The sequence below is a fragment of the Syngnathus scovelli genome, chromosome 17 (genome assembly GCF_024217435.2).
Source record: "Syngnathus scovelli strain Florida chromosome 17, RoL_Ssco_1.2, whole genome shotgun sequence".
Taxonomy (NCBI): domain Eukaryota; kingdom Metazoa; phylum Chordata; class Actinopteri; order Syngnathiformes; family Syngnathidae; genus Syngnathus; species Syngnathus scovelli.
In genome coordinates, this window is record NC_090863.1 from 12,691,337 (window position 1) to 12,702,511 (window position 11,175).

Below are 11,175 nucleotides of genomic sequence, written 5' to 3' on the forward strand. Positions count from 1 at the left end.
ACTCGTAAATATGGCATGTTGAGAAAACATTTATGAATATAAATACAGTTGATTTTATGTGGAATTCTCTCATTTGGTGTAACCAATTAGTATCTGGTGTAACTGATTGTGCTTGCATCAGAGCCAAAATAAAATGTCAGAATATATCTAAAATAAATGTCAGAATATATCTAAAATAAATGTATACTGTAATAAGACACATATCTATCGAAATATCTTAAACCTAAATTTCATAGAAATAACGTACATGCTTTTTCGGATGCAAATATTTCCTACCCGATAGAACGGTGGCGTCTCCATTTCCTGCCACGTAACGGCGCATGCGTAGCGGATGACTACCCATTTGACGACGTGTACCCGGTCTGTACAAGTAGTCGGGTACCTAGCGTTCCTCGGACTTAGCTTGCAAAACCTTAAGTAAGCGTTATCATGGGAGGATCGCAGAGTGTGGAGATACCTGGCGGTGGTTCAGAGGGCTACCACGTCCTCCGTGTGAGTTATTTGCATGCATATCCTGATTCCTGAGTGATATCCTGCTTCTAGCACGTAGCCTAGCATGACTAATTTTCCAGCACTGTGTTGACTAGTAAGATGAGTCCAGCCAATGTGGCGGAGAAACACAAATCACACATGCAACGTTGTCGTGTGTATGGGATGCTTTCGGTTTGGGCCTACAAGTGGCAACCTGTAAAATGTACTTGCCCAAAGCAAATCAGTTGCTAAATGCTACATGCTACGCGGCTGCAGCGAATGGCACCTGCCACAATGGTTTGCAGAATGCTCTCGTTGTATGATGTGTGGACTCTTTATCTGTGCAGTGAGGGATATTTAAAACGTGTGTGCACCGCATTTGTTGTGAATTTTCCCATTCCCTCAATTTTAACATGGTGAGTCAAATGCTCATTTCGGCATTCCTATGCAATTGACAGAAATAAAGCAATGCAAGCGTTTATCGATATCTTCATTATTCCCCTGAAGACCGAGATCATGTGTTTTGTACTTAGCACAAACAATCCAGAGGTTGACACATGGTTGGGCATCCCTACTCTTTGTCTTGCAGGTTCAGGAGAATTCCCCAGGTCACCGAGCAGGACTGGAACCTTTTTTTGACTTCATTGTCTCCATCAATAACACCCGCCTGGTCAGTCAACTGTGGAATGTGCTCACAACTCGAAATTCAAACTAAAAACAAACAGTTGTCTGTAATTAGCCAATATAATAGGACGAACACTTACCTAATTGCTTCTTCCGTATGACTTTTGGTCCACAGAACAAGGACAATGACACCTTGAAGGACCTTCTGAAAGCCAGTGTGGAGAAACCAGCCAAGATGTTAGTGTACTCCTCAAAGACTCTGGAGCTGAGGGAGTCCACAGTCACACCCAGCAACCTGTGGGGTGGCCAGGGCTTGCTCGGGGTCTCCATTCGCTTCTGCAGCTTCGAAGGTGCCAACGAGAACGTCTGGCACGTGATGGTATGTAAGCCTCACTGTCTCAGCTGTCGCCCAACGCTCACTTGCTGCACACTTCCTAGGAAGTGGAGCCAAATTCACCCGCAGCTCTCGCTGGTTTGAGACCACACACTGACTACATCATTGGAGCGGACACTGTTATGAATGAGGTGAGGTGAGGTGGGCTGGGCTATCAACGCATGAACCTGCGTTTGGCCTCTTTTACCCGGCCGGTCGCGATAATCGATTGTCTTTCCTGCGCAGTCCGAGGACTTGTTCTCATTGATCGAGAGCCACGAGGGCAAGGGACTGAAGCTCTACGTGTACAACACAGATACTGACAACTGCAGAGAGGTGGTCATTACACCCAACAGTGCCTGGGGAGGAGAGGGAAGGTAATATTCCAAAATATTCACCTTTCCTTGCAAAAGAACATCATGTCCATTTGTAGTGCTTAGCGGTATTGTCAAATTTTCTTCTGTGTATATTTAAAAAACTACAATGATCGCATAGATTCGTCAGCACCAAGCTGTGCAATGTTTTCTTTACTTGAAGTTAGTCTTGGGATCATGGTTCCAATTAGAAGAAACAGCTTCACTAGGCGAGTAACAAACCAACCAACCAAGTAGGTAATTAGTCTGTTTATCGCTGATGTTGTTAGTTAGAGCGAGCTTTCCAAGCGGGAATATACAACAATCCATCTCATTTATAGTTGTGTGCTTTGGAGATTTGTACTTCAAGATGATACTTTGGGAAGCTATTATCAGTCATTTAATTAAATTAGCAGTAGCGGTAAAACGCAATTGTTCTTTTTGCTTAAGGGCCTCACTCATGGTTGCTGTTAGAATATAATTGGAGGAGAAAACATGGTGAGAAAACCACACGGCCAAAGTCAAATGAATCCGGGAAATGCACATATTAGACACCAACAAAGACTTGTGCGTTAGTTGTAGTAGTAGTAACAATAATAATAACTTGTAATTTTTTCCATCAGGGACCATTTCATGGTAGTAAAGATTATTATTATTATTATTTTTTTTCTATTGGTAGATTATTAGTGCTTGAGGTCTGTAGGCATCATTGACAGAATGTCAACATTTGACTTAAAATATCATCTTTGTTCATTTTCTCTCCCCCACAGCCTTGGATGCGGTATTGGCTACGGATACCTCCACAGGATTCCAACACGACCTTTTGAGGAGGGAAAGAAGTTCAGCTTTCCAGGGAATGCTTCTGGAGGGCCCGTCAGTCCGTTGAAGGATGGATTTACTGAGGTTTATAATGTCAACATTCTACAATATCTTTTAGCAGATGTGAGAATGAAGAACTTTTTGCTCAGGTCCAGTTATCAGCGGTGACCCCGCCTCCTACTGCCCCCACTATCCCCTCTGGCCTCGAAGACTCGCTGTCAGGCCTGTCAATCAGTACGGCCCCGCCCACCATGCCGAGCGAACTGCAGACCGGTACGTCCTGTATTGTGTGTCGTGTGATCATAACGCCAACAATGTTAAGTATCCTGCCCTCCAAATATGTTGAATATCCGAAGACAGTGAGGTCAACCACTAGGCCAGGTTGAAGGTTGACTCCAGGTTTAATAACAAGGGAAAGGGTGAAACTGGGAGAATACAAAGCACATTGTGTAATCAGTCATACGAACTAAACGAATCAAATCGATATGAAATCTCATTCATGCTTTTATCCTATCGTCTAACATCACAGAAACTATCATTTCAGAACTCAAAAGATCCATTTCGATCCATAATAACGTAAACAAAGATACATACCAACGATTCCTTGCATAACACAAAATGTAGCTAGTAGTTTTGCCGAACTGCAGGAGAGAATAGAGCAAGCAGCGTTCTCTTTCGACACTGTGCTGAAACATGCGCTTACTTCCTGATTCTAGTCACGTGACCTAAACACTGATCACAGACGACAAAGACATGATGACATTAAGACTTATGGAAAATGCTGCAAGAAATAATTGGGCCGAGTCGTGGACATTCTTTCTTTGTTTTATATTTGACGGCACACAAAACTGTCACAATACTCACAAACGTGGCTCTTGGCTCCCTCACCAGGTTTGCCCACCGTTCCCCTGCTGCCCTCCTCCAATCCGACTCTCAGCCCCCTCGCCCCCCTCAATCCTGCCACGGCCACCTTCAACCCCGCCACCACACTACCAGGTGGGTGGGTCACTTAAACTGCGCCATGCCAGTTGACTGTTTGCAGTGATGACACAACGTTTTCTTCACACACTAAGTGAGGTGATTTAATACGCATGTTGTGTTTTCCTTTTAGGCTTGATGCCACTCCCAGCTGGTTTACCTCCGTTACCCAATCTTCCCAATCTCAACCTTGCGCTCCCGGACCTTGGCACCATCTCACTAGCGGGCACTGGCACCTTAATGCCAGGCGGAACCACAGGTACGTGACTCCACCTGTCCGCATCCTGACACAACAGACTAATCAAAACCAAATCAGATAAAAACCAAAGCAATATTTCCCAATGCAAATAATCCAAATCAATTGATCAACTCATGCCGCCTCAAAATACGAACCCACAAAATATAGTATTTTTTTTTAATATAAAATAGCTATAGTATAATATACAGAAAACAATGTGAAATAAGTACAACTGAATAATAAATGGATCCATCAATATTAAACCTCTTTAATTATTTGAACGATGTACACATGTACACATTAAGGCCATGTTGGTATCCAAGCACCCTCTTTTGGTAAAAACGTAGAACTGCACCTAAGCAGTGAATTAAGTCAACAGTGGCGGTAGAGAAAATGGATGGATGGATGGATGGATGGATGGATGGATGGATGGATGGATGGATGGATGGATGGCTTGATGAAAGAAATGCTGCACCCTGTAACTTGCTTGGCGCTACTTGAATTGGGCTGACAAAACATGACGTTAACAGAAACACAGACAAACCTTATAAGAAAATACATCTCTGGTTAGATCTGTAAAAAAAAAAAACCTTGAAAAGTTGAATGACCCTGTGACTCAACATGCCCCTTTCTTTCCATTGCTGTTCCCCCGCTGACAGCTCCCCTGAACATACCTGGCCTGGCCCCTCTGCCCCCTTTGCCCACCATGCTGCCCTCTCAGCTGACTCCCCTCCTGCCTCAGGGCATGGCTCCCATGCTGCCCACTTCCACGACCGTCGCCCCTTCGGCCTGTGTCACCGTGACGCCCGTCGTGGCGTCTGTCGGCGATGTCACAATCCCCACGGAACTGCCACTTATTTCGGAGACAACGCGAACGTCCTCGTAACCTGGGAATGTATCTCTCTCAACCCATCGAACCAAAACAAACACGCAGTTTCTCTTTCCTTTCCCGTCTGTTTTTCTCTCTTTAGTTTTCTATTTATTTGGCCAAGAGGGACAGGCTGCAACCCGGTCAGAGATTCCAGGTGTGCGTGAGGTTTATGAAGAACACGTCTTCATTAACACATTGTTTTATTGGAGTGGAGCAGGTCGCACTGCAGCTTGCCTTCAATAACACTTTGGCGCGTTCCTTTATTCACCTTTTTGCTGTGTCAACTTTTTCTGTTTAAGAATGTTCCATTGTTCCAGAATTGACTGAAAGATTCATTCAAACACTTTTTTATATACCCTATAAGCAAACAAGGCTTTCATAATCATTAATTATACATGCGGCCTAACATAGAAAAGAGAACCTGCACTGTTGTACTAACCAATCTTGAATCTATAAAATGCTGAATAATTAAGAACCTGTCTAGCCTTGTATTCCTGGCATATACCACAAAGTGCAATATTGCTGGGGGGGAAAAAAAATATCTGTAGCAGGGACGTGCGGTCAGGGAAGGCAGGCTCTGCCTCACCTGTCATGACAAGTAAAAAAAAAAAAAGATTGTCCACTGATCCTTATTTTGAACATTTTTGTCATCGAAATTATTGAAATGTCATATTTCCTGTTCAAATACAAAGGTGAAACAATTTGTTTTGCTGATGGGACATAAAACCGCAGTAAAAAGGCACAGGTTGAGGCAGACTGTACCGTCATTTTCGGACTAAAAGTCGCTCCGGAATATACGTCGCATTAGCCATGAAATGCACAAGTCGCTCCTGAGTATAAGTCATGTCATCCTAATTTCAGTAAATGAGAAGATAGAATCATTAAAAGGATTTAAATATATACATTAAGTTGGTATTTACGATTTTTAAAAAAGGAATCTACATCTTAAATCTAATATGCAAGTTTCGCTTTTTGAATTCAACTACTGAAAGACATTGTAAGCTATATCAATTTGAAATTCATTCTACATTTAATTTGTTCATCAATTCAAGGATTAGTGCTCCCATTACCCTGTTTTATTTTGCTTTGAACGTCTGCTTGTTTTTTTTGTTTTTTTTAATTTACAATATGCCACAAACTATAAAACAGAGGCAGGCTGAAAAGTAACAGTCATCAAGTTTCCAGTCATCAGAATACACCAACATCCTTTTGATAGTCTAGTGAATCAATTTACTACATGACAATGGAACAATCTATCACAATAGCCACTAAATTTAGATTTAAATAACAGAATTGCATACATAGTTCAGTGTTAACAGCAGTCTAACCATCCATTAAATGAAGACTACTAGGTTTGTGAAAATTGTAATTGCATACCACATCAAGTGAGAAGATTGCAATTTATTAACTGTGATTATGAGGGTTTTCCAAAAAAATCCCACAGGCATGAAGGTGTCCTAAACAACAGTGTGCAGTGTGCACCTAAACAGGTGAAGGGAAGTTACTGTACTCGCCCATTCGTCTATTGTGATGGGTCGGCACTTTTGTGTTGTGGCAGAAAGTACCGGACCATGGCGTAGCGACAAAAGAGATACCTTTGCAGCAAATGGCACTACATGTGTACTGCAAGCAAAAACTGTGTTAATGAAATGTGTTTAAAATGCAAATTGCAATTGACACATTCACCGGCTGACAGAGTAAATATTGTACTCATGTACTGGCTAATACATGTACTGTACGTCTCTCAAAGCTGGTAGTTAAAGTTGATAGAAGCATTTAGGCAGTATATATATATATATATATATATGACACTTTCCACTGAATGTTAACATTAGAGACACATTTAAATGGCAGTAAATATGTGTCAACGTCTTGCCGCAAGGACGCAGGTGAGAGTATGTCAAAGAACTACAAGTTCAAGAGGAATGTGGTGATGACACGCGGGCAGGCAGGGAGGGAGGGAGTGAGTGAACAATGGGCTTGCTTAGAGGAGGTAGAGAGGAAGATACACCACTGTTTAAATAAGGCCTTTCAGAAGAAGCATAGTGTTTCAGTGCAAGATCTCCAGGAGGAGACGTTTGAAATCTCCGCCGCACTCGGCATCCAGGGCATCTTTTAAGGCGACGTCATACTTTTCCAGGTACATGTCCTTCACCGTCTCCAGGTCAATCTGATGGATAATTGGGCCAGCAACGCACAGAAGTAAAAAAAAATAATGTGTTGTCATACTCCATGATGTCCAGAGGCATGAGCATTACTTTTTTTTTTTTTTTTTTAAATCAAGTGATGGAGCACATCTGCTACATCTTTGTACCTGATGACATGTAACGCAACCGTGGTTGCACACAAATACGCACCTCAGAGCGGCCCACGATCAAGCGGATGAGTGTGTCCTCATCGGTGCCGAGACCCTTCATAGCAGCATTAAGGCGTCGCGCAAAGTACAGTTGAGGGTTCTTGGCGCACCGAACTATTCAGCACACATCTTGGATTAGAAGACTACTTGAGACGTTTTCAAATTACCGTGTTTGCAGTTGTTCGTCTGACCCAATACCACATCTTTATTACCGAGAGTGACGTAACAGTCCTTCAGGGTTCCTGTGGCCTCAGAGTCAATCGTGTCCAAAATGTCTTTCCCTGATAGCTTAAAGACAAAAACGTGAGACTTTACTGACTGGCAGTACAGACAGATTCTGCTCCAGAATGAGTGTGTGTGCCCGACTTACAGCTTCATAAGCTTTAAAGGTGGCCTGGAGCTGCATGTAGTTTCTGTGTGTGAGGATGTAGCTGAAGGTGGACTCATCTGTCCCAAACATGCCTTCCCCTGCCTGGTGGTTACCATCAAATGACAGCAGGAAATCGTTCGCTTCAATCTGGAGCTCATTAAAACACATTTGGCTGACAGCACTTTTTGGGATTATTTGACGCGTTGGGAGTTAGATAAGATCCCAAATATGCTGTTGGTGGACATCTTCTATATGATCTCCTAAAATTTCAATCTTTTAGATACATCTTGTACCTAATAACTGTATATAGTGATTAAAAAAGGAATACTTTGAAGCCACTGTAACATTATACACGGTGTGACCATTTCATTAAGTGATTCTTTCTTCTACCACTAGAGAAAGCTGTTGCACCATAATTCCAAACCTCCCAAACTGCCCAGCTGAACAGATGGTACGTCACAAATAATTGTCCTTCCTGTCTGTCATTTCAAAATGCCAACAGGAGCAGAAAAGAGCTGTTTTGTTCAATCTTTTCAAAATGTACCTCAAACAAAGACGCGGCGTCCTGTTCGGCTACGCCCTCATCCACCTCAAAGCCCTCGTCTCTGCTCGCCTGTAGACAGATTCAATGATGAAGATAAAGAGATTCAGTGAGAAGTCGAAAAGCCCGAGCCATGGCTTAAAACAAATATTATGTGGGATCAAATCATCATCTGCGAGGCATTTTCCAAGGACATATTTGGATGGCACATTTCTGCGGACATGAGTCACACTGTGCTTGTCATTTTTCACGAGGGGAAGGAAACGGGTGGGTGTGAAAGGGATGAAGTTGGTATGCAGGCGGAACAATGATGCCATGTGTGTCGCTGAATATCTCAGTAGGCGAAGAAAAGCGTGCAAAGCTATTTTGTGGAGGTTATCGCAAGGGGAGATGCAATTCCAATTTGTCTTCCATTTTATTGACTCGTTTTGAAGCAGGATTATTCCACAATTTGGTCAAGTTGAATCAAACGAGTTTACCTGCAGGAGTGAGATAAGGAGGTTCTTCACGTCTCCGCTGGTGTCATCGTCAATGTCAGCCTCCAGGTCACGTTCAAGCACTGCAAAGTTACAGGTCCTCCTTTTAGTCCTCTAATAAGTACATCAGGTAAGATGGTGTACAGACTTCCCCCCCCCCACACACAGACATCCTCTAATTGTGATCTGTAACTTTTGGCTCTATTTTAAATCGGGATAGACTTGGTCAATGTTGTGGGGGGAAAAAATATTGTCTACAGGCTCCAACATCATGTCTCAAAATAAAATTGACGTGAATGGATGAATATTTAGACAGTTTATCCAAAAAGAAGAACTTACCCTGGGCATAGGCCTCTTTGTAACTGTTGATGTCCTGATAGTGAAAAAAAGACAAAGAAAATCGATCAACATTTCATTAGAAATATGAAAGCTGCCAAGAGTCCAAGTTGAGAATCACCTTTTTTAAAAATTCGACTACTCTGGGAATATTGTAACAAATTCAATTTATTGTCTTGAATTAGCATTGTGCTATGATTTCTGTATTCCGTGGCTCTTTTTAACAGCACACACTTTGCATCAACTGTATTCACAACTATAATGGTTGCTTGCTAACAATTTTGTTTTAAATTCAAGAAACGCTATTTTGCCAACATTTAGTCAAGAGTGTTAGCATGTCCAAATATGGAAAACAAATAATTAGATCTTGGATATGTTAAAATTAAGATCTAATACTTTGGATTGCGTTTTCAAAACGCTCAACCACTTTGGTGCGCTGCCAAAGTGATTTTAGCATACGTATGCCGACAGACCTCATTAGTAGCCGTGCACAGGATCTCCACAAGCACGGCTTCATCTGTGCCTGCCCCCTTCATGGCCTTGCTCAGCTCCTTGGCAAAGAAGACATTTGGTGCGTCCAACATGGCCACAATAGCGTTCTCAAAGCTGCCAGTCAATTCCTTTTTCAGGACCTCTTCTAACTCCTGAAGGAATAGGCACACTGTAACACAATGTACTGATGACATGAAACAGAAGGCCACATACTCACATCATCGTACTTTTCAAAGTAAGCTTGCTTGATTTCCAGACGTTGGACTGCCGAACGATTGGCCAGGATTTGAATAATGGCTTCTTCATCCGTACCTGAAGGAGCGCATTTCCTAATGAGAAACGTCGGTATGCACGCAACCCAACTATTCATTTAATGGTAGTCTTCAACTTCAATTCTAACATACGGCAGATAAAGACTTTTGGGTATTTTCCGATTTTTACGAGAATTGTTTTGAACATTCTGGAGAATTGAATGAATCTTTGTCAGCTTTTTATGAAGGATTTTTTGGGCATTTCTAGAAAATTATTGTATCTTTGCCTCAACCCTTGAGACATTCCACCCCCCTCAAGGAAAAAAAAAATCCTAGCTTCGCCACTGCAATGCGTTTAAAAACACGCCAAATGCAGATGCGGCATTGTCCACTGTGACCGATCGGGGAAAATTGTTTTCAATAAATGACACTCACCTACACCTTTACACGCTTGTCGAATAGCCTTTATGTCAGCTGTAACATCAAAATCCTCAAATGGGACGATTGTGGGCTAAAAAGCAGAAATGTAGACAGGACCAGTGAAAATGTTTCATTTGCATGCCATGATGCTAACTAACTAACTAACTAACTAACTAACTAACTAACTAACTAACTAACTAACACTGCGTTCCCAACTTGCTAGTTTTCAAACGGCCTCTTATGAGAACCTATAATATGATCTGAAAGCAGAGGAGGTCTGGTCCTTGGGCGTGACATCCAGGCCGCTTGTAGACTGGTGCAGCTTGAGTGCTGCTGAGTCATTGCCAGGAGCATCCACCCAACTCCTCTCCTCATGCAATGCAGCATATTGATTAGCCCAGCTCATAAATGACTGCTCCTTATGGTGGGAAACTCTTTGCAAGAAATGTCCATATTTTGTCAGAGATTATCTAACACTTGCTACAGTCATACTTTGTTCCACTGTAGCTTGTGATATAGTAAAAAAAAAAAAAAAAAAGTTTATCCTCTCCAAACGCCGATGAAACCCTGGTGCGCAATTTGTCCCTTGCTCAAAATAACTAGTTAAACAGGTTAAAAGTTTACAATACGTTACTGAGGGAAAAGTGCATCATTTGAAGGGAACCGACGTGAAACTCCCCAGTAGCGCCCTCCTGAAAAGCCCACAATGTTTTGGACATTGAATCTTGAAAAGATGCGCATCAAAGTACCAAAAACCTGAAAAGCACGACGACCCTCGTTCTATAAAAACGATAAGAACTCGCCCTGAACGACAGTAAACGCCTAAGTTTGCAATTCCTTACCTGGACGTTGCCCATGATGGTCCGTAATCAAGTGCGTCTTGTTATAAAACCACAACAAGAAAGGTTGTAAGTGACTTTGTTGTGTGTTCGGATAGCGAGGTTAGAGTTCGTAGAAGATCTAATGAAGAGGAGTGCCAGGTGCTGCAGAGAGGACCTGCCCTGTCCGGTTCTGCAGGACCGACGTCACCACTTTAAAGGGGGGAGGGGGGGGTGGCGGAAGGAGAGAGCGCACTTTTTGTGGGTTAAGTACAATGTAAAAAAATAAAAAAAGAATATCATGGATATGATCAACAGATAAATAATAAAAGACTTCTCAGGCTCGTTACGTCATTATTGCATTTATTGCCAAAGCTTCATAAACAGA

The 11,175-nt window shown here is 42.3% G+C and overlaps 2 protein-coding genes and 1 long non-coding RNA gene across 4 annotated transcripts; 1 reads left to right on the forward strand and 2 right to left on the reverse strand.

The window, feature by feature from the left end:
- Positions 1–315: 315 nt before the first annotated feature.
- On the forward strand, positions 316–5,202 carry LOC125984832 (Golgi reassembly-stacking protein 2). Its single transcript, XM_049747107.2, has 10 exons — positions 316–492; positions 1,061–1,141; positions 1,271–1,474; positions 1,534–1,620; positions 1,715–1,845; positions 2,592–2,724; positions 2,790–2,913; positions 3,532–3,636; positions 3,752–3,877; positions 4,516–5,202. Exons 1-10 carry the CDS (start codon positions 430–432, stop codon positions 4,740–4,742), a joined length of 1,281 nt encoding a protein of 426 aa, XP_049603064.1. The 5' UTR covers positions 316–429; the 3' UTR covers positions 4,743–5,202.
- LOC125984859 (uncharacterized) lies at positions 343–3,541 on the reverse strand. The gene is made up of 2 exons (XR_007487121.1): positions 3,235–3,541; positions 343–3,065 (listed from the first exon to the last, which is right to left on the reverse strand). It is a non-coding gene; the product is annotated as an uncharacterized lncRNA (long non-coding RNA).
- A 623-nt stretch (positions 5,203–5,825) lies between the features above and the next one.
- LOC125984843 (annexin A13) lies at positions 5,826–10,986 on the reverse strand. Of its 2 annotated transcripts, none has more exons than XM_049747128.2 (11): positions 10,812–10,986; positions 9,985–10,060; positions 9,516–9,610; positions 9,280–9,447; positions 8,810–8,843; positions 8,474–8,553; positions 7,998–8,066; positions 7,454–7,555; positions 7,296–7,371; positions 7,085–7,197; positions 5,826–6,897 (listed from the first exon to the last, which is right to left on the reverse strand). In XM_049747128.2, exons 1-11 carry the CDS (start codon positions 10,824–10,826, stop codon positions 6,778–6,780), a joined length of 948 nt encoding a protein of 315 aa, XP_049603085.1. In that variant the 5' UTR covers positions 10,827–10,986; the 3' UTR covers positions 5,826–6,777. The 2 variants fall into 2 exon arrangements, with proteins under 2 accessions (XP_049603085.1, XP_049603084.1); XM_049747127.2 differs by having other exon boundaries at positions 9,280–9,450; positions 10,812–10,985.
- Between the last annotated feature and the right edge of the window lie 189 nt (positions 10,987–11,175).